Below are 23,512 nucleotides of genomic sequence, written 5' to 3'. Positions count from 1 at the left end.
TGTACTGTGGGGCTGGGGGGGGCACTGAGAGTGAGTGGGTGCGGCAGCACAGGGCCCACACCAGTGTCCCAGGGCCAGCGCCAGCAGGGCCCAGAGCAGGGTGGCAGGGATACAGGGTCCCAGCAAGGAGGGGCTCTGTGGAGCCGGGCCAGCTCCCCCCTCTCCCTGCTGGTGCAGCCCAACCCAGCTCCATAGACCCCTGCCAGCCTGCGCCCTGCTCTGGTCCCCACTGGTGCTGACCCTGGGACATTGGTCCTAAGATGGTGACCAGGGGGCCAAGACACCTGTCAAGGGGCAGGGCTACCCATGCGGCCCTTGACAGCTTGCCAAAACTGGGTAAGTGGCCCTCCGCCCAAAATAATTGCCTGCCTCTGGTCTAGGGTCCTTGCTACATGTGGCCCCTACTGAACCAGCCCTGTGTGCTAGCTATGATGCCACTCTGGATCAGGCTGTGCTGTAGCCAGCATACCAGGTCAGTCAGATGTGGTGCTACTTGCTGGCCCATGCCAGCCTCCTGTGCTATATGCAGGGTGCACAGCCAGTCTGGGCCATGCACTGCTTGCAGCATGCACTGGCCCTGAGCTCACTGTGCATACAGTACATGCGGTGGGCATGGGGCACATTCTGATTGTAAGCTAAAGGTTGGTGTTGACCACAGAAGAAATGGGTATGAAGTGACTGTGAACAAATGTAGGTGACAAAATAGTTTCCTAGTCATTGGAACAGTGAGAGTTGGGAACAGCTTTTTACTTGTGGTAGGGAAAAAGGGCAGCAAAATTGGAGGGGGGTAGTGGGGAAGAATTAATGATAGAGGGGTAGTGAGTTAACTGCCTGCTGAAAACATTTCAGTGGTTTGATGAGCATGTCATTTTAGATCAGTGGTGCTCAGCCTTCTAGTACTGCAGGCCAGTCCATAGACTGAATCTGATGTTTAGTTTCAGTCCACGGGCACGATCTGGCATACTAGCCCAGCACCATGTACAGCCCAAATCCATGTGCCACATCCAGCCAATTGCCAGCTCAACCTTGCTTTCGTCTCCTTTTCCTGTTCTTAGTCTCTCTCCCTTTTCTGTTCTTTCCTCCTTTTTTTTGTCTTTCCTTTTTTTGGTATTATTCTTTGTTAATCATTTCTAGCTCCATTTCCATGTTATTACTTTTCTCTCTTCTGCAGCAGCCCCAGGCACCACCTCTGGGAGCGAATGCAAAAATAGTCACCACTGTAGCAGCAACTGGTTGCGCTGCTGGGATTGGCATGGCAGCAGCTGCACTGCTGCACCTCTGGGTCCTCCTCCCTCCTTCCCTGTCAAATCTGCACCATGTTTGAGAGCAGAGCAGAAAACCTTGTCTCTTCTGGTTAGTGTAGTAGGGGTCACCACGTATGCAGTTAGCGACCATCTGCCCGCAAGAGCAAAAGCATATGTGCAGTAGCAGGTTTGATGGCACTGCATTGGTAGGACTTTTCTAGTCTGCTCACCATGGCTGAGTGAGAGAGAGAGCAGCTCTTGGTCTTTCTAGGTTGTGGTGTATGCATGAGAGTAGGGGTGTTTCATAGTTGGTAGGGTCGGAAGGGACTTGAGCAGATCATCAAGTCAAGGATTAGTGATTAGTCAAGGACGCATTGCAGAGTAGGAGTTTTGAAGAGATGGGAGCCCAGGAAGGGTGGCTGTGCCTTAAGGAAATGATCCTTCGGGCACAGAGGGAGATGATCCTGATGCGAGGAAAAAGAGGGAAAGGGGCCAGAAAGCTTCCCTGGCTGACCAGAGAAATCCAGAGCAGCCTACGGGCTAAAAAGGGAGCATATAAAAAGTGGAAACGGGGAGAGATTACCAAAGAGGAGTATACCTCCTCTGCTCGCGGTTGTAGGGAGGCAGTTAGACAGGCCAAAGCTACCATGGAGCTGAGGATGACATCCCAAGTTAAGGATAACAAGAAATTGTTTTTTAGATATATAGGGAGTAAAAGGAAGGCCCAGGGTGGAACAGGACCCCTACTAAATGGGCAGAAGCAATTGGTGATGGACAGGGGGGACAAGGCTGAACTCCGTTCTTTGCCTCAGTGTTCCTAAGCGAGGGGCAAGACAAGTCTCTCACTGGGATTGTAGAGAGGCAGCAGGAGGGCGCCAGACTACCATGCGTAGACCCTGAGATGGTGCAGAGTCACTTGGAGGAACTGAATGTGTTTAAGTCGGCAGGCCCGGATGAGCTCCATCCGAGGGTACTGAAGGCACTGGCTGATGTCATTGCGCAGCCACTGGCAGGAATATTTGAACACTCACGGCACACGGGCCAGGTCCCGGAGGACTGGAAAAGGGCCAGTGTGGTCCCCATTTTCAAGAAGGGGAGGAAGGAGAACTGGGCAACTATAGGCCAGTCAGTCTCACCTCCATCCTTGGCAAAGTCTTTGAAAAAATTATCAAGGCTCACATTTGTGAGAGCCCGGCAGGAAAAATTATGCTGAGGGGAAACCAGCACGGGTTCATTGCAGGTAGATCATGCCTGACTAATCTAGTCTCTTTTTATGACCAGGTTACAAAATGCTTGGATGCAGGAGTAGGGGTTGACGTCGTTTACTTACACTTCAGGAAGGCCTTCGATACGGTATCCCACCCCATACTGGTAAACAAGTTAAGAGGCTGTGACTTGGATGACTACACAGTCCGGTGGGTGGCGAATTGGCTAGAGGGTCGCACCCAGAGAGTGGTAGTGGATGGGTCAGTATCGACCTGGAAGGATGTGGGCAGTGGAGTCCTGCAGGGCTCAGTCCTAGGACTAATACTCTTCAATGTCTTCATCAGTGACTTGGATGAGGGAGTGAAGTGTACTCTGTCCAAGTTTGTGGATGACACAAAACTGTGGGGAGAAGTGGACACGTTGGAGGGCAGGGAACAACTACAAGCAGACCTGGACAGGTTGGACAAGTGGGCAGAAAACAACAGAATGCAGTTCAGCAAGGAGAAATGCAAAGTGCTGCACCTAGGGAGGAAAAATGTCCAGCATACCTACTGCCTAGGAAATGACCTGCTTGGTGGCACGGAAGCGGAAAGGGATCTTGGAGTCCTAGTGGACTCCAAGGTGAACGTTCGTCATCAGTGTGACGAAGCCATCAGAAAAGCTAATGGCACTTTATTGTGCATCAGCAGATGCATGACAAATAGATCCAAGGAGGTGATACTTCTCCTCTATCGGGCACTGGTCAGACCGCAGTTGGAGTACTGCGTGCAATTCTGGGCGCTGCACTTCAAGAGGGATGTGGATAACCTGGAGAGGGTCCAGAGAAGGGCCACTCGTATGGTTAAGGGCTTGCAGGCCAAGCCCTATGAGGAGAGACTGCGGCACCTGGACCTCTTCAGCCTCCGCAAGAGAAGGTTGAGAGGCGACCTTGTGGCTGCCTATAAGTTCATCACAGGGGCACAGAAGGGAATTGGTGAGGCTTTACTCACCAAGGCGCCCCTGGGGGTTACAAGAAATAATGGCCACAAGCTAGCAGAGAGCAGATTTAGACTAGACATTAGAAAGAACTTCTTCACAGTTCGAGTGGCCAAGGTCTGGAACAGGCTCCCAAGGGAGGTGGTGCTCTCCCCTACCCTGGGGGTCTTTAAGAGAAGGTTAGATAGGCATCCAGCTGGGGTCATCTGAACCCAGCACTCTTTCCTGCCTATGCAGGGGGTCGGACTCGATGATCTATTAAGGTCCCTTCCGACCCTAGCATCTATGAATCTATGAAAGTCTGACCCTCTGCCATGGGCAGGAAAGAATGCTGAGGTCAAACGACCCTGGCAAGGTGTCTATCTAACCTTCTTTTAAAGACCCCCAGGGTGGGAGCGAGCACCACCTCCCTTGGAAGTTGGTTCCAGCTCCTAGCCACCTTGACTGTGAAGTAGTGCATCCTGATGTCTAGCCTGAACCTATTCTCCATCAACTTATGGCTGTTATTCCTCATTACTCCCGGTAATGCTCAGGGAACAGGGACTCTCCCATTGCCTGCTGGTCTCCCTTGGCCAGTTTATAGATGGCCTTCTCTTGTGAAAACTGAACAGGTTCAGGTCCTGTAGCCTCCCTTCGTAGGGCGCACTGATAAAGATTTTTTTGGGCTGATACCGACATCAGTTAACAAGCAATATTGGCAGACGCTGATCTGATAGCCAATATGCAGCCCAGTATCTTGAAGAGCAGTGTGACACTGGTAAGTCTGTTGCAGGGAAGGGGCAGAGGGAGGGAAAGGGTAGAGGTGGGGAAGCAGATGGAATCCCCCACAGTGAAGGAGGGAGTGGAGCTGGGGGAGGGGCAGAGCTTGCCCAGCTGGAACAGTGCACGGGGCAGCCACAAGCAGCTTCTCCAGTGGGGGGATGGGGCAGCTCCTGCCACTGCATGCACCCCTGGGGGAAGTATGGGGGGCATGTGCCCCCCATATCTGTACATGGGGCAAGGATGGGCTGCTGCTGCAGGCATTGCTGAGCTCTTCTTGGCAGGTGGTTGGGCCAGTTGCACTCGGGCTGGGCAGTGGCAGCACTGGGAACAGCTTGTCTGGATGCGCCCACTGAGTTTAGACATTTGGTGCCGCAATGGCTGTAGTTGTATAAGCACTGGGAACCAAACCCCAGTCTCCCACGTGGCAGACAAGGATTCTACCACTGAACCACAGGAGGCTCCACTGTGGGTAAGAAAGAATCTAGTAAGGATTTAAAGTAGTGAGAGTCCATTAACTTTTCATGTGACACTTATGTTACTTGTGACTCCAAAATTATACCTTGTAAGTGATATTAAAAAAACCAAACAAAACCCCTTAATTTTGAGCAGGAAGTCTCGGTCAATGGGTGTTAGTGTGCTGATTATACTGTGTTGACTAATTACCTAATTGAGTGTTTAACCAGAACCAGATCCAAACACTTTTTCTAGATTAATTTAACCATGTCTCTTAGGAGTAGATTCATAGATGTTAGGGTCGGAAGGGACCTCAATAGATCATCGAGTCCGACCCCCTGCATAGGCAGGAAAGAGTGCTGGGTCTAGATGACTCCAGCTAGATGCTCATCTAACCTCCTCTTGAAGACCCCCAGGGTAGGGGAGAGCACCACGTCCCTTGGGAGCCCGTTCCAGACCTTGGCCAATCTAACTGTGAAGAAGTTCTTCCTAATGTCCAATCTAAATCTGCTCTCTGCCAGCTTGTGGCCATTATTTCTTGTAACCCCCGGGGGCACCTTGGCGAGTAAAAACTCACCAATTCCCTTCTGTGCCCCCGTGATGAACTTATAGGCAGCCACAAGGTCGCTTCTCAACCTTCTCTTGCGGAGGCTGAAAAGGTCCAGTTTCTCTAGTCTCTCCTCGTAGGGCTTGGTCTGCAGGCCCTTAACCATACGAGTGGCCCTTCTCTGGACCCTCTCCAGGTTATCCGCATCCCTCTTGAAGTGCGGCGCCCAGAATTGCATGCAGTACTCCAACTGCGGTCTGACCAGCGCCCGATAGAGGGGAAGTATCACCTCCTTGGACCTATTCGTCATGCATCTGCTGATGCACGATAAAGTGCCATTAGCTTTTCTGATGGCTTCGTCACACTGCCGGCTCATGTTCATCTTGTAGTCCACTAGGACTCCAAGATCCCTTTCCACTTCCATGCCACCCAGCAGGTCATTCCCTAGGCTGTAGGTGTGCTGGACATTTTTCCTCCCTAGGTGCAGCACTTTGCATTTCTCCTTGTTGAACTGCATTCTGTTGTTTTCTGCCCACTTATTCAACCTGTTCAGGTCTGCTTGCAGGTGTTCCCTGCCCTCCAGCGTGTCCACTTCTCCCCATAGCTTTGTGTCATCCACAATCTTGGACAGAGTACATTTCACTCCCTCGTCCAAGTCGCTGATGAAGACATTAAAGAGTATCGGTCCAAGGACCGAGCCCTGTGGGACCCCACTGCCCACACCCTTCCAGGTCGAAACTGACCCATCCACCACGACTCTTTGGGTGCGACCCTCTAGCCAATTCGCCACCCACCGGACTGTGTAGTCATCCACATCACAGCCTCTTAACTTGTTCACCAGTATGGGGTGGGATACCATATCGAAGGCCTTCCTGAAGTCTAAGTATACGACATCCACCCCTCCTCCTGTGTCCAGGCGTTTCGTAACCTGGTCATAAAAAGAGATTAGATTAGTCAGGCACGATCTGCCTGCTACGAACCCGTGCTGGTTTCCCCTCAGCATAATTTTTCCTGCCGGGCTCTCGCAAATGTGAGCCTTGATAATTTTTTCAAAGATTTTGCCAAGGATGGAGGTGAGACTGACTGGCCTATAGTTGCCAGTAGTCAGTGTGCGACTGGCAGACAAAATATTACCAGTTGTAGGAACAGAAAAAACATCTGAGTTGGCATTGTTGACGTCATCTTGTCCTCTGTTAAATTGATTACTAGCTTACATTTATGATTTAAAGAACAAACCTACTTTCATGTGGGGTTGAGCAGATCTTTGCCAATCTCAGTGAGCTTTCTAGCTGTTTTTGAGTCTGCTGTACATTAGATCTTTGAAGAGCATTCTGACACTGTTTACTCCAACAGTTCTAGAGGGCATTGTTCAAATCATGGAAAAATAGGCAGAAAAATATTATAAAGGATGTTTTTGAGTTGGCAGTTCCCAGGGTCATTATTGCAGAAGAAGGGTTGTTGAGCTTCCCATAACAATCACGCCAGCTTTATTATCAGTGTAAATGCCTGTGAAATGATTTACACTAGGTTATAAAAGATAACTTCTCATGAAAGGCTCAAGGTGTTGTCAGCTTTGATCAAAGTACAGTGCAGTCCAGTTTCCTGGTATTCTAGTGGGATAGATGGAAACCTTTTGAAAATGTTTTTATTATTGTGTTGGGTGATAGGAGCATTTGACTGTGTATCAAAAGTTTCACTAGCTTTATGGTTGGAGCATGATGCTGACTTCCAGATCTGAAAATAATGGTCTGAGCTGTGTTGGGGCTCTACCCACTATAGAAAAGGACAGCATCTGCTAGCTGCTGCATCATTGTTATGGAAGAGGATACTTTATCACCTCCCACTCATTGAAGGGATGAGAGAATTTAGTAGGTAAGAAGTTATGGAAATTAGCTTGTGGGATGAGCCTCATGATGTACTTTGCTAAACCTCATGTTTTCCCATCACAGTGACACTGTCTTCCCAGTGAGTTTCTGATTGCTTGGTGCTTGGGGCTTCCCTTCACAGCGTTGCGCTGCGTGTTTTACCAATGTCACTTTACCCAACTTTCTGCTGTAGCAACTACACTGTACTTTGTACTTGTACACCACCTCCTAAAAATAATTAAGGCTAGGAGAAGGTGGCACCTATCAAGATAGAGCGGGGAAGACTGTATGCAAGTCAGTTCCTTCCTGTGTTCCACGCTCATTTGGATTGCTTCCTAGTATTGTCTCCTCTTAAATAAAGGTTCTTTGTAGCAGCACAGATGGATCTGCAGCAGCTAGTTTTGAAAGTCAGCAGTGTGTTGGCTGGTCCTGTCCTCTCAGACTTTTCTGCTAGGCTGAGTTAGTAGGATGGACAGGTATTTTGGTGTGGAGGTCTGTAGGAGAAGGTGGGGTTTTTTTTATATTACTGCTGACTTGACTTAGGTTTGTATCAGTTGGAGCTGTATTCTGTTATTAAACGGAGTGATTAAAGAGCAACACCTAAAGATGATGTGTGAGCCTAACTGCTTGTCAGGGTGGAAAGGTACTGAGATTTTAGACAAAGGAGCCACAGAATCAGGAAAGGCAGACCAGTCACCCAACACCAACTTGATAACCACTGTGAAGGAGAAAGACTTATCAGTAAGAAATGAAAAGACACTCTGAAAACTTCACTGGAAGCACAGACGTGTCTGCATGCCCTGCTTCTCATGCTCTCTAGGCTGGCCACCTAGTGTAGTACTGAACAATAGATTTTGGTAACTATAACATCAACAGAGTGATTGAGAGTGAGTGCGTGTATATGTATGAGCGCTCTTTTGAATATTATAATCAATAAAGGTGGTATTTTGCCTTATTCTCCCCATAAAGTCTTGCTCATCATTTGAGCAATTGGTTATTTGTGGAACACCCACAGCTCTAATTAACCAAGGGGACTGTGGCCCCACCCCTTGTTGCTGATTGGTTGAGAACTGTCTGCCATATGGCCCCACCCTCACTTCTGATTGGTGGCAAGGGGTGGGGCACATGACTGGCAGCCCTCAGCCATTCAGCTTATGAGGGGTGGGCTGCAGCCATCTTGCTGGCAGCCTCTCTTCCCCACTGGCGCGGCTGTAGCCCCATGCAGACTGCTGGTTCTCTCTGGAGGCCAGCATGTTATTTTCGCTAAGGTTGTTTTTTGGGGGGTTTTTTGCAGCAAGCCTGCCATTTTTCTCAGAGGCTATCTGAATTCGCAGTTTCCATGAAAACTGTGCAATCATGAATTCCCTATTCGCAAGTCTTAGGTGAGCTAGTGCATATTTTCCTAACAGGGCAATTTGAATACTAGATCTACTAATATTGCAGGCATGTGAGAATGGAGCTACAAGGCTTGATGTTTGCTTTTTTTCTTTGGGTTAGCAATGAGCTTTTAAACTAATGTCTGCTGTTGCAAGTTCTGGAGAAGTACATTATTTGGACAGATTCTCTAGGTACATGACTGCTGGCATCCCAAAGGAAAATTGACTTGGTCCTCATGGGTATTGGCTCTGAAGAAATTTTTTATGACAAATTGTCATGCACATCTTGTTCAAGGCCATTGGAACATATAATTCCATATTTTTCCCCCTCCCTCTTTCCCTCAATGCAACACGGTCAGTTTAATGAAGCCTAGAAACTTAATTTAGGAGAGATTCTATTTTTTATTGTGGTTGTAGATGTAAAACTCTGAGTTCCTGTAACATGCCTGATTTTCTTAGACTCATTCCTTGCAACTTTCAGAATAAGCTGAAAGCAGTTTTCTCAGCTGGTGTGCCACAAGATCCTTTTAAGGGTGCTGTGGCACCCAGTCCCTGTGCAAGGAGGCAAGTTCTCGCTCCTCCCCCTGCTGAGGCCCTGCACCCAGCGCAGTGTTTTGTGGACTCCTACTGCTGACCTAGTGCTCCCACTATGAGCAGCTTGTTGCGTCACCCTGGTGGACCTGGGGTCCTGCTTTTCAGTCTTGCAGGTGGCATCAGTCAAGAATGTAAGGCTCTGGAGTAGCATCTTTCTTGCCCACACATTTTCCCTCAGGAACAAATCATGGACGAGGAAGAGGAAGAAACCAGAAAGAGCAGGGCATGGAGTGGTGGCCCCTCCTCCTCTACCCTTGCCTGGTACGAGATAGTGGGTGTATCTACATAAGACATTTACTGCAGTGTAGTAGTCTACACATGCACCTCTGTTAGGCTGGAGAAAGCTAATTCATTCCAGTAAATGCAAGTACTGTCCTACTGCATAGTTTTTCACTCTGCAGCAGCACACATATAGATGCTGCCCTGGCTGACTGGGTGGGACATGAGGGTGCTTCAGTGAAGGTGCTGCCTGCTGGCTAGCATCACACTGAAACACCCTTGTGCCCCAGCCAGCCCCTCCACAGCACACTGAGCGAGGGGAACAGCCCTGGGCTAGCAGGCTGACCCCCTCTGGGCCCTCTGCCAGTCGGTGCTGCTATGACTCGGTTTATATGTGCTGTAGTCCTGGGTGCATGTTCAAACAGCACACCTGGGGGCAATAAACTGAAGTATATTGCTTCTCATTAATTGCACTTGTAGACATGCCCACTTTCTAACATTTTAAACCTTTTACTGATCTCTTCCTGAGTGGTTAGCGTCAGGTTTTCTTTGCCTATTTTTTTTATAAAAAGGAGCAATATAGGAAACTTCACCATTTTCCTCTAGCTTACTGTGATGCAGTGATGCTCAACTGGGATGACACTAAATTCAGAGAAGCTATGGAAAGGTTCCTTGAGTCTGAAAAGGTGGAGAAACACTGAACTAAGAGGAAGAACATCTATAGATATTTCCATATGTGACACAAAAGTTATACTGATCCCGTAGATGTAATTTTTTTTTCAGTCAAATGTAGAAACAGACCATACCCTGTGAGATCCAGAGAGTTTATTTCCCCACCTTACCTCTTTTTCTAATCTACTACTGTTTATTTCTTTCCATTATGATTTTCTCCTTTTGCTGAGGGTTTGGGCTGGTTGATCAGGGTTGTTGGGCGTAAGATTGGCCTGCTTACTTAGTCAGTGAGAAGCTCACCCAAATAAGAACCTAGCTGTCTGCAACTTATGAACTTACGGGGCAGATCAGAAAGACAGGCATTCCCCTTGCCCCTTAGAATGAGTGATAATTGTCACAGCACTGCCTGTTCTGTTTTGGCATGTCAGAAGGAGGCATTTTCAGTAATGCTGAACAAAAATGATTTACTGATTGTCAGAATAAACAATGTGAGCCAAATATGGACAGTCTGTAAAACTGGAGCAGTAATGGAGAAAACTAAGTTGTCATTAATCTAATCACCTGTCCCTGGGAAGTGTCACAGATTACTTGTCCTACTCTAATCTAAACTCCCCATTCCTCTTTTTGACTCTGGGAAGAGGTATGTTGCTTGTTGTTCTGAAGACTGGGTTTTGCAACATTGCTAGGTCCTATGGTGTTCCTTTCTTGAAGACAGGCCACTAGATTTATTTTGCTCCTCTATAGAATTACTCAGTGTTTGCTTTTACCTCTCCTGTGGAAACTCCTGTGCTGTTAGACTAGAGAATGTCTTTCAAGTGCTGGCACAAAGAAAGTCACAGACTCTCCATTCACTTCTGTGATACAGGATCATTCTGAAAAGTTAGATAACAGGAATCAGTGTACTAGCAGAGGGAGTATTCATTATATGCCTTTTACTTGAGTGACCTGCAAAACAGGTCAAGACCCTCCAACCTAAAATCCTTCAGAGCTTTTAGCTCTTCTCTGTCATCAGGGGTCCACTCTTTACTGAGTGGTGATTGTGTGCAGGTGAATGTCAACAAAGCTGTACTTTTTTTATCCTGCATTTCCCTCCCCCACCTCTCCCTATCAGGGTGAGAACCCTCTTTTACCAAAAGTTGGGTCATGTTAAACTGTATCTGGTATGATCTGCTTAGCTCCTCTTTAATTCGTAGATCAGTGGTTTTCAACCTTTTTTCATTTGTGACCCCCTAAAAAATGTTGAATGGATGTGCCAGACTCCTTTGAATTGTGAGTGTAGGTATTCACATGCTTTTGATTGATCATAGTCCTCTTTTGCAGACCCCCAGGAGTCCACAGACCACAGGTTGAAAGCCACTGGTCTAGATTGTTTTTATGATGGACCATTGTTAATCACCATCTTTTTGAGCAGGGACCGGGGCATCCCCCCTACTGGGATCCCCGACGGACCCAGAGGAGGTGCTGCGAGGCCCAGGGTCAGTGAGGACCCAGTCGGGAAACTTCTGGTGGGACTGGACATGTTCAAGTCAGCAGGTCCTGATGATTTCCACCCCAGAGTGCTGACGGAATTAGCAGAGGTCATTGAGGGACCCCTGGCACAGCTTTACAAGCGCTCATGGTGCTCTGGTGAGGTGCTGGAGGACTGAAAAAGGGCCAGTGTGGTCCCCATTTTCAAAAAAGGGAGGAAGGAGGACCCAGGAAACTACAGGCCCGTTAGTCTTACCTCAGTCCTGGGGAAGCTTTTTGAGAAAATTATCCAGGAGCACATCTCCAAGGGACTAGCAGGGGAGTGTATGCTTAGGGGCAACCAACATGGGTTCATTAGAGGCAGGTCCTGTCAGACCAACCTGGTGGCCTTCTACGACCAGGTCATAAAATCCTTGGACGTAGGTGTCATGGTGGACATAGTCTTTCTGGACTTCAGGAAGGCCTTCGACACTGTCTCTACCCCATTCTCATTAAGAAATTAGGTTATTGTGGCGCTGATGCCTACACAGTCAGATGGGTCACAAATTGGCTAGATGATCATGCCCAGAGAGTGGTGGTGGATGGGTCTTTTTCAACCTGGAGGGATGTGGGCAGTGGGGTCCCCCAAGGCTCGGTCCTCGGGCCCACACTGTTCAACATGTTTATCAGCAACTTGGACAAGGGGGTGAAAAGCACCTTGTTCAAATTCGCGGATGACACTAAAATGTGGGGAGAAGTGGACACGCTGGAGGAGTGGGACAGGCTGCAACTAGATCTAGGCAGGTTACAGGGGTGGGCAGATGAGAACAGGATGGGATTCAATGCTGACAAGTGCAAGGTGCTGCACCTGGGGAGGAAGAACCAGCAGCATACCTACAGGCTGGGGAACTCCCTATTCATCAGCACAGAGGCAGAAAAGGATCTTGGTGTCATTATTGATTCCAAAATGAACATGGGCTGCCAATGTGGAGACACAGACAGGAAGGCTAACTGCACCTTGTCATGCATCCACAGATGCATCACGAGCAGGTCCAAGGAGGTGATCCTCCCCCTCTATGCAACACTGGTCAGGCCGCAGTTGGAGTACTGCACCCAGTTCTGGGCGCCGCACTTCAGGAGGGATGTGGACAACATGGAGAGGGTCCAGAGGAGGGCCACTCACATGATCAGGGGGCAGCAAGGCAGGCCCTATGAGTGGAGGCTACGGGACCTGAACCTGTTTAGCCTCCACAAGAGAATGCTGAGAGGGGGACAAACTCGCCAAGGGGGACCAACAGGCTACGGGAGAGTCCTTGTTATCCCGAGCATTACTGGGAGTAACGAGGAATAGCGGCCATAAGTTGACTGAGAACAGATTCAGGCTAGACATCAGGAGGCACTACTTCACAGTCATGGTGGCTATAATCAGGAACCAGCTTCCATGGGAAGTGGTGCTTGCTCCTACCCTGGGGGTCTTCAGAAGGAGGCTAGATAATCACCTAGCCGGGGTTGTTCAACCCCAGCATTCTTTCCTGCCCATGGCAGGGGGTCGGACTTGATGATCTGCTCAGGTAACCTTCCGACCCTACCTACTATGAAACCCTTCTACCCCCTTCTCCCAACAAGCATGTACAGACCTGTGCCCTTAACTCCCTTTTGGCAGTCGCATGATTGGGATCTGGCCCCCAATCCTAACAGTTGTACCTCCTGCGATGAATATGTGGCATGGCAGGAGGTATAGTTGTTAGGACTGGGGATCAGAGCCCCTTATACCATTTAGTGAACATCTGCCAGCCCCTGATGGAGACCTGAGTATTCAATAACTTGCTTCATTTGATATATCCCAAATCCTATTTTAACTCTCCTTTCTGTTGCTGCAGGTGACCAAAGTTATTGAAAACTCATGAATAACCTATGATGGACAGCAAAGACTTGGAAGCAGAAATCCACCCTCTAAAGAATGAGGATGGGAAAGCACAAGAGAATCATGAAAATTGTACAGAGAAAGAAAGTGTCTGTAAAAAGCCCACACGATTTGCTCAGCTCTCCCGATGGCGAACTGCTTCCTTCTTCCTCTCATTATTTCTCTGTCTTATTGTGGTGTTTGCTTTTTCATTCATCATACCTTGTCCAGTGAGGCCTCTTTCACAAAAGACGTGGCACAGAAAATATGAAAATGCAGGTGAATTTGCTATATAAAAATATTTCTAAACTGTCATTTTCTACAGATTATGGGACTCTTGCCAGAATGTGGCCCTCAATCCAGCCTGCAGGGGTCTTGCTGATGAGCATATGAGCTGCAGTTAATTTAGGTTTCCATATAACAGTGGTTCCTTTTAATCAAAGTGGCCTTCTGATGAAGTTTGCAGTGTGTTATGGTTGGGCAAATAGGGTGTTGCCCTCAGGCATTAACAATACAGCAGGTGAGCCTGATTTGGGCAAAGTGAGTGCTCTAAAGAGTAAACCTTTGTTGCTGAATATTAGTGCTCCTTAAAATGTACCTTGAAGTGATGTTGAGCTGAGATTTGAAAGCAACCCTTTTTCCATAAGAAACTCTTACAAGCATTGGATAAGTGAAGGGGAAGTGTGAGGGAAGGAGATCTTGTTACTTGTAAGTAACGCACTGTAATCTGAAGGAAAATATCCTTTTACTGAAGTTGTCTCTGGAAATCTGGGAGCAGTTTGTTTATTGCTACAGCATGTGCTTCTGTGCCCTTGTAGCTTACTGTCTCACCATTGTCATATTCCCTTTTTTCTGAAGCGGAATAAGATTTTTTATCTTGTGCACATCGTCTAACAAATTATGGCCACGTACTCGCAGACACCACATTTGTCTTTGGAGATTGTACCAATCATTTCCAGCATCAGAAACAAAATCCTCTTTCTTTTAAGCTGAAAAAGAATTCCTCTTAGTTGTAAATTAGAAGCTATTACATGTATGGGTTCACCCGTTAATAAAGTATACCTCAAACCAGAGATTGAGATTGTTTATCAAATTATTTTAACGGTTTGACTTGCCTAAAACAGAAGTCAGCAACCAATGGACTATGAGTTGGATCCGGCCATGGAGCTGTTTTATTCGGCCCATGGAGCTTGAGAGACTTGTGTCAACAGTGGAGGGCTTCTACAGCATTTTGGCAGTAGGGGGCTTCACCAAGGCAGGGCAGAGACACTGTAGTTGTGGTTCTGGTTCTGGCTTTAGCTCTGGCTCTGGGTCCTGTTCAAATACAAGGTACTTATCATTTGGACAGGATTAAATTACAGTAAACTAAGGACACCCTTATATAGTGGTTTGATGCTGTTGTTAACTTATTGTCATTGGCTTCACATCTTTGGTGGTTTTGTTTTGACTTCCTTGAGCATTCCTATTTAGATGTGTTTTTTATAAATGAAATGCTAATCTGTTCTGGCGTTGCTTTCACAAAAGAAAGCGGTTGTGAATAGTTATCAGGTTTCTAAGGGCATGCAGTTTTCTCCATTTGGTTGCATTACTGCTGTATTCTTTTATCCTGTTTATGAAGTTAGGTGCTTACTAGGATTTGGTCTGTGATCTCTTTCCAGTGACCTACACTTTTTTGGCTGTAGAAGATGTGGACAAAGACAAAGTTCAAGATATTATCTTTGCTTTCAGAAGTACCAATGGTAGCAGCAGTTTTAACAGATCCTGCTTGGATGAAGGTAACTGTGACTCTAAGGAGGCTCAAAAAGGTTTTTGGTGAAAATTGGGGGGGGGGGGGGGGGGTGTCATGCTGATGGGTAAGGTTGCTGTGACAGATCCCTTCTGTGGATGGAGTTATTATCTGACAAAGACAAGTTAACTTCTCTAGGAAGCTACCATTTGATTTCTGTTGAGCTTATGTCCAGTCTTGAAGCTCTCTTGTCATAGTTGAGAAGCAGGAAGCTCTTTGTGACATGACAGATTAAAAAGGGAAAATTGGCAAAGAAGCTGTGAATATAAAGAGGAAACTAGTCTCTGGAGGAGCAGGGTTGGTGCAGGTACTCTGCTGAAATGGTTGCATCTACAGTGATACCCAAGGTAAGAAAGGGATTTTATTTCTAAAACATGTTTTTCTGTTCAGGCCTTTCTACTCCATGTGCCTTTATTGTTGCCGTGTCAGGCACTGATGGCAGCACACTCTGGGAGAGGCCTGTCACTGAAGATGTCCATTGGATGGAGTGTGGCATTGAACAGTTGGGTGGGGCTCAGTCCCCAGGCTGCCTTGTCTTGGGGAAGTCAGAGTCTTTAACTGCAATCAACTCTCAAACAGGTAGGTCAAAGTAGAATTTTACTGGTGCGTGGCACAGTCAATTTTCATTTAATTTGCCCGTTTGCTTCTCTCTGTTTGCTGGTGCTTTTGGCACTCTGCCCCAAAAATGCTGCTGACGTCTGGACCCTAGGATGTTTTATCATCACCATGAAAACTGTATTGGATGCATCCACGTTGCAGATGGCATTATGCTTTCAGCCAATTCAATTTCTAAGCTGTTTCCTCCTGCTTGTTTGGGTTGTGTCCAGTTTGAAGTACATACATTCTGGACTTCTGATCAATAACGAGACTTAATCAATGGACAGGAAGTCTGTGCTAGGAGCATATTACCAGCATAGCTGTATTTGTATACTATGTCACAATAACAAAATGAAGGCAGCAATAAGAAATAAAAGTCTGATATGTAACAAATAGGGCAGGTCATCTAGTTCAGGGCTGTCCAGCTTCTGGGCAGCTGCGAACTTCATGCCACATGAGCCCTTCCAGAGCCACATGGGTAGCTTAGAGCACCCTGTCCCTCTCCAACTGGCACACACCATGCAAACACCTTGTCTTCCCTACTTTCCCAGTCATTTGTGCTGTGTGGGGAGTACGCCTTTCCCACTGACACCTGCAGCACAGGCAGCCTGGTTTCCCCCTGCTGCTATGCAGCACCTTCCTTTCCAGCCATGCACCCACCTGCAATGTAGGCAGCCTGGCTCCTGTCTTTCTCATTAACAGTGCAAGCATTTCAGTCCCCTCCCTTGCTTTGTGTACAACATGGGGACTCTGGCCCCCCACTGCACACTCAACTCAGGTACCCAAGCCCCTTCCCACCTCCATGGGCAAGAAGCAAAAGCAGAGGTGAGCAGGGGAGCCTGAAGAGCCCAGCTACTATGGCAGGAGCAGTGGCAGGGGGAGGGAGGTAGGGTGCAGTGGTGGCTATTCCAGACACTCACAGGCCACATAATTATCTTTTGGGGGTTGCATGCTGCCTGCAGGCTGTTAGTTGGACAGCCCTGATCTTGTCCAGCCCCCTGCTCAAGGCAGGATCATCCCTGTCTTAAAGCATCCCAGCCAAGTGTCTGTCTAACCTGCTCGTCAAGATTTCCAGGGTTGGGAAATTCCACAACCTCTCTGGATAGCCTATTCCAGTGCAAAATTCACTGTAGCTCCTTCTCCTCCCCCCCCCCCCAGCACTGCTGCCTCCCACCCCAAGTGCAGCCCTGGCCCCAGCCTTCAGTGACATCCCATCCTGCCCCATGCAGATCTGCAGGCACATGCCCCCATGCCCTCCTGGGGTGTGTGCAGCGGCAGGAACTGCCATGCCCCCATTCCCCACCCCTCCTGACGAGCTGTGGCTCCATCCCATGCCCTGTCCTGTCTAGGCAATGCCTGCCCCAGCCCCACTCCCTCCCTCACTGTGGGGACTTCGATCTGCCTCCCCATGCCCCTTCCTTCCCCCCTCCTGTTCCACCACAACAGACTTACCAACTAGATGCAGCTCTCCAAGCTGATGGGCTATGCTCCTTGCCACCTATGTGCTGTGCTGCAACTGCACGCATGCATGGGGCATTTATTGGCCACATCAGGCAAAAAAAGCCGATTTCTGATGCACTTCATTTTCTTTATATCTGTGCCAATCTGATACTGGACTGATGTATTGGCGCACCGCTAGTTTTCAGTTGATATAGAGTAAAGACTAGGTAAAAGGTCATGTAAGCAATCAGACCATTGTGAAAAATTAGTTTTGTCAAACAAGTCTAATTTAAGTTTTTGAGATAATTACATGCTTGGTTGATTAAGTTAATGGTGCAGATGTAATACATTTAGACTTTTTAAAAGGTGTCTGACTTTGTACTGCACAGAATTCTGATTAAAATAGCACTATACACTATGAGTTAAACGCATTAAATATGTTAAGAGCTGGTCAACTGTCGTATTTCCAAAAATCATTGTTGATAGACAAACCATCATTAAATGGAGGAGTTTCTAGTGAGGATTTATTGGAATTAGGCCTCATGCTATTTGACATTTTATCAATTTTCTATAATTTTTTTTTCAATTTTCCAACTCCTAGATTATTGATTCTTAAAGGAGCACCTTGTAAAGAATATTTTGTCACAATACTAAAATTGGTGCTACTCTGTCAACCTGGGTGCATTACAAAAATATAGAAAGTGCTGTGGAGCCTACTCAAGATGTCATTCAGCTAGGATTTAAATTTCTGGCTCTGTTGGTCAACCCAGATAAAAAATCCTGTACAAAGGCATTCGAAGAGCTAGTTTTGCAGTAAGAACTTTTGTTTGTGTGCTGGTAGATTGGGTTTTTCTTTAAACAGAGATGTGGAGAATGATGATAATGTACTAAAGGTCTTTTTTGTTTCATGTGACTAACTGAAATTTTCCCTCTGTGTTACCATTATTAGATGGCTAATTTCAGATTCTGTTAGTTTTGCTGACTGTATGAGATGCCTGCATGGTGGCATCTAGACCTCTGAAGTCATCAGATGCTCTGCTCTGATGCTATGTAGCATACATGTCTCCATGCCAGTCCTTTGTGGCAGAACTGAAATCTTCAGCTAGATGGTTTGGACTCTTTCTCCCTGGGGCATAGGCTTGCATCTCATTTCATGGGCAGCCCATACAGGCCACCCTGTAGTAAAGGGAAATGTGTGACCTCCAGATATCACCTCCTCATCACTGACCTAGAAATCAAAGAAATAAAACCTCTTTCCTCAGAATTCGTTAGCAAATCTGCCATCCTTCTAGACGGCAACAATAGGACAGTGGTGTCTTAACCTAAAGTATAACTTCAAGGAAAAAATGTACAGCGGAGGGTTTAAAAAGTTGTTGGGGGGGGGGCAGACTTATACAGAGAAATATTTCAAGGTCTTAGCCTGTTCTACTAAATCAATTCTGGAATTTCTATTCACAAGGCAAAGGTCTTAATCCAAGGTTCTTTCATGCTGTTGCATCTGGTTTGGGAACCTTCCAGCCTCAAAGAAACATCTTGCCATCTGTTTTTATCGGCTTATTTTCAAATCAGTGACCAGATTCATACTTAGCTTTAAAGATAGTGTCTTTAAAGATATAGTGGTGGTGTGCTTTCCACACAAAATAGTCTTGTGTTTTCATTTTCCTTTCTAAGCACTTGTCTGCCTTCCATCTGAATTTGGATTACCCTCCTATAAATGTAACCAGAAATAACTAGAAAAACCCCTATAGGTGTACTCTGGAGGCAGAATTCTGTGACATTTTGGGAACTTAAGCATCATTTATGAATGTGTCACATGTGCAGGGTAGATACACAAGTATCCACAACACTACTAGGCTACATAGTGGCTAGGCAGGTACATAGCTAGGTACACAAGTATGTAAGCATAAGTTATTGAAAAAAAACCAGGAGGAGGAAGGAGAGGGTGAGGGCCCTACCATATGTAACTTTAATAGCAGATTGGTTGGAGCGTTTGCTCAAGAAGCTGGAGACCTGGTGTCTAGTACCCCACCTCTTGGCCAGAGGACCTTGGAACTTGCTTCTCTTTGATATTTCATCCCAGTGCTCTAACCACCATACCACAGTTTATGCGAGGCATTAGCTTATGTGTCCACACTACATGAGTAATAGAATTGCATAAGTGCCAACACTGCCATTTAGGATTTAGGAGACCAGAGTAATTGGATTCTCTGTTCATCCTTAATGGAGAAAACTTAAAAACTTCTCACTTGGAGAAGAGATTTGGAGCCCTAGCAACAGAGGAGGAGGAGCACGTTCCATTGGTGAACGAAGCCAGGACAGGCCTCCCCAAGGCTGGAAGGATCAAGACTACTGCTACCAAGAGGAAGTGATGGGTGGTGGTGATTGGAGACTCCCTTCTGTGGGGGATGGAGGCATCCATCTGCCTGCGTGACCTGTTATCTCTGGAGGTCTGCTGCTTGCCCAGAGCCTGGATCTGAGATGTCACGGAGGGATTACTGAGACTCATTCGGCCCTTTGACTACTACCCCATGCTGCTCATCCATGTGGGCACCAATGATACTGCCAGGGGTGACCCTAAGCAGACCAAAAGTGACTACAGGGCTCTGGGTGCAAAGGTGAAGGGGGCAGGGGCTCAGGTGGTCTCTATCCTTTTGGTCAAGGGGAAGGGCCCAGGCAGGAGCGGACACATCCTGCAGAACAAAGCATAGCTGTGCAGATGCGAAAGCCCTGCTGGCAACACCTTCTTTGACCATGGGATGTTGTTCCAAGAAGGATTGTGAGGAAGAGACGGGATCCACCTGATGAAGAGGAGGAGGAGCATCTTTGCAGACAGACTCGCTAACTTAGTGAGGAGGGCTTTAAACTAGGTTCACCGGGGATGGAGACAAAAGCCCTGAGGTATATGGGGAAGTGGGTGACGTAGAGGAAGCACAAGCAGGAAAGGGCAACAGGGGAAGTCTTCTCATTCTTCCTGAGAAAGTAGGGCAATAGGTTAGTTACCTCAGTTGTCTACACATGAATACATAGAGCCTGCAAAGCAAGCAGGAAGAATTGGAAGTCGTTGCACAGCCATGGAACTATGACATGATTGGAATAACAGAGACTTGGTGGGAGCTCGCATGACTGGAGCACTGTTGTGGATGAGTACAAACTGTTCAGGAAGGACAGGTAGGGGACAAGAGGAGGAAGAGTTGTGCTTTATGTAAAAGCCATATGATTGCTTAGAGGTTCAGTATGAAACTGGAAATAGGCCTGTTGAAAGTCTGTGGGTTAGGGTCAGAGGGGAGAGCAACAAGGGTGATGTTGTGGGGGTCTGCTGTAGACCACCAGACCAGAATGATGAGGTGGAAGACAGCTAGTGGAAGTTTCTGGAGAGTGTTGGGGACAACATCCTGGTACCAGTGCTGGAGCAGCCAATTACAGGCTGTACTTTTCTTGACCTGCTGCTCATAAACAAGGAAGAATTGGTGGGGAATGTAGTAGTGGATGGCAACTTGGGCAGCAATGACTACGAGAGAGTTCATGATCCTGAGGAAAGGGAAGGAAGTAGAGCAGCAGAGTAAGGACCTTAGACTTCAGAAAAGCAGACTTTGACTCACTCAGTGGACTGATGGGCAGGATCCCCTCAGATGCCATTCTGCGGGGGAAAGGAGCCCAGGAGAGCTAGCTGTACTTTAGAGAAACCTTACTGAGGGGGCAGGAATGAACCATCCCGATGCGCAAGAAGACTAGCAGGTATGGCAGAAGACCAACCAGGTTTAGCAGGGAACTCTTCAGTGAGCTAAAACACAAAAAGGAAGCTTACAAGAACTGGAAACTTGGACAAATGACTAGGGAGAAGTATAAGAGTATTGCTCAGGTGTGCAAGGATGAAAACAAGAAGGCCAAAGTGCAATTGGTGTTGCAGCTAGCAAGGGACATGAAGTGTTTCTCTAAGTATGTCAGCAACAAAAGAAAGATCAGGGAAAGTGTGGATTCCTTACTGAATGGGAGAGGCAACCCAGTGACAGATGTGCAAAAAGCTGAAGTACTTAATGCCTTTTTTGCCTCAGTCTTCACAGTCAGGGTCAGCTCCCAGACTACTGCACCTGGCAGCACAGTTTGGGGAGAAGGTGAGCAGCCCTTCATGATAAAAGAACAGGTTAGGGACTTTAAAAAAGCTGGGCATTTACAAATCCATGGGGCTGGATGCGATGCGATCCATGGATTCTGAGGGAGTTGGCCTATGTAATTGCAGAGCTACTGGCCATCATCTTTGGGAAATCGTGGCGATCTGGAGAGGTCCCCGATGGTTGGAAAAGGGCAAATATAGTGCTCATCTTTTAAGAAAAGGAAGGAGGATCCAGGGAGCTGCAGACTGATTGGCTTCATTTTGGTCCCTGGAAAAATCATGGAGCAGGTCCTCAAGGAATCTATTTCTAAGCCCTTGGAGAAGAAGGTGATAAGGAATAGTCGGCAGGGATTCATCAGGGGCAAGCCATGCCTGAGCAACCTGCTTGCCTTCTATGATGAGATGACTGACTCTGCGGATGCATGGAGACCAGTGGATGTGATGTGCCTTGATTTTAGCAAGCCTTTTGATACGGTTTCCCACCACATTCTCCCAGGCAAGCTAAGGGAGTATGGGCTGGATGAATGAACTGTAAGGTAGAGAGAAAATTGGCTGGAGTATCGGGCTCAGACAGACATCAAGTCATTGATTACTACTAGTTGGCAGGCGGTATCAAGTGGGGTGCCTCAGGGGTCGGTCTGGGGGCTGGTTTTGTTCAGTGTCTTCATCAACAACTGGAAGATGGCATAGAGTACACCCTCAGCAAGTTTGCAGGTGACACCAAGCTGGGGGGAGTAGTAAATATGCTGGAGGGTAGGAGTAGGATTCAGAGTGATCTAGACAAATTGGAGGCTTGGGACAAAAGGAATCTCATGAGGTTCAACAAGGACAAGTGCAAAGTCCCACACTTAAGACGGAACAATCCCATGCACCGGTACAGGCTGGGGGCTGACTGGCTGGGCAGCAGCTCTGCAGAAAAGGACCTGGGGGTTACAGTGGACAATAAGCTGAACATGAGACAGCAGTGTGCCCTTGTAGCCAAGAAGGCTAATGGCATACTGGGCTGCACTAGTAGGAGTGCTGCCACTAGGTCAATCACTAGGGGAAGTGATTATTCCCCTCTATTCAGCACTAGAGAGGCCACATCTGGAGTACTATGTTCAGTTTTGGGCCTCCCACTACAGAAAGGATATTGACAAATCAGGGAGAGTCCAGCAGAGGGCGACAAAAAGGATTCAGGGGCTGGGGCACATGACTTATGAGGAGAGGCTGAGGGAACTGGGCTTATTTAGTCTAGAGAAGAAGAGACTGAGAGGGGATTTAATAGCAGGCTTTAACTACCTGAAGCAGGGTTTGAAAGACAATGGGGCTAGACTGTTCTCAATGGTGGCAGATGACAGAACAAGGAGCAGTGGTTTCAAGTTGCAGCAAGGTAAGTTTAGATTAGGTATTAGGAAGAATTTTCTCACTAGGAGAGTAGTAAAACACTGGGACAGGTTACCCAGAGAGGTGGTAGAAGCTCCTTCCTTGGAGGCTTTCAAAACCCAGCCAAAACACAAAGCTTTGGCTGGGATGATCTAGTTGGGGATGGTCCTGCTTTGAGCCGGGGGCTGGACTAAATGACCTCCTGAGGCCCCTTCCACTCCTAACTTTCTATGATTCTATAGTCACCCAGCCTTCAGAACTGCATGAGTTTGACACCCATGTTCTAAAGCACTCTGCAAGGGGAGTACAAGATGGAACCCAAGATGGGCAAGTGACAAAGCAGGAAGAAAAGGCAGGAGAGCCCTCTCACATGATGGGATAGAGGCTGATGCACGGCAAGAAAGAACAAGACCAAACTCCAAGTTTCGTTACTAGGGTCTATTTTGACACTATTTTAAAAATATAAGGAAGTGTCTACAACTAACAATTTTACCCCAAAATTTAAACATTTTGGAAGCTACAGTAATATGTTCGAGTCAAACAGCCTGTGCTGTGGCTCTTTCTGTTGGTACAGACTTGACACCACCGTGGTTCCAGAACTTATGCAGTGATTCTCAACCAGGATGCCCAGATATTTCAAATAAAAATCCATATTTGTAGTCTGAGTTCTCTGCAATAGAAATGTTCAGACTAGACATCAGGAGGCGCTACTTCACAGTCAGGTTGGCTAGGACCTGGAAGCAACTTCCAAGCGACGTGGTGCTGGCTCCTGCCCTGGGGGTCTTTAAGAGGAGGTTAGACGAACACCTTGCTGGGGTTGTTTGACCCCAGTACTTTTTCCTGCCACGGCAGGGGGTCGGACTTGATGATCTGCTGAGGTCCCTTCCGACCCTACCAACTATGAAACTATGAAAAACTGCTTGTTTATTTCTCTCTAGTCAAAAAGAGTGA

At 47.4% G+C, this 23,512-nt stretch overlaps 1 protein-coding gene across 3 annotated transcripts in view; it reads left to right on the top strand.

The window, feature by feature from the left end:
* The window catches only part of FAM234A (family with sequence similarity 234 member A), a 61,571-nt gene that overhangs the window by 12,836 nt on the left and 25,223 nt on the right, over nt 1-23,512 (top strand). For all 3 annotated transcript variants that reach the window (XM_019489974.2, XM_059716677.1, XM_059716676.1), the window contains 3 exons: nt 13,240-13,541; nt 14,921-15,037; nt 15,439-15,627. In XM_019489974.2, coding sequence (XP_019345519.1) covers nt 13,274-13,541; nt 14,921-15,037; nt 15,439-15,627 — 574 coding nt within the window. In that variant the 5' untranslated portion in view covers nt 13,240-13,273. The remainder of the gene's footprint in view (nt 1-13,239; nt 13,542-14,920; nt 15,038-15,438; nt 15,628-23,512) is intronic.

Source organism: Alligator mississippiensis, chromosome 13 (genome assembly GCF_030867095.1).
Source record: "Alligator mississippiensis isolate rAllMis1 chromosome 13, rAllMis1, whole genome shotgun sequence".
In the NCBI taxonomy this organism is placed as follows: domain Eukaryota; kingdom Metazoa; phylum Chordata; order Crocodylia; family Alligatoridae; genus Alligator; species Alligator mississippiensis.
This window is presented reverse-complemented; position numbering and strand designations above follow the sequence as displayed.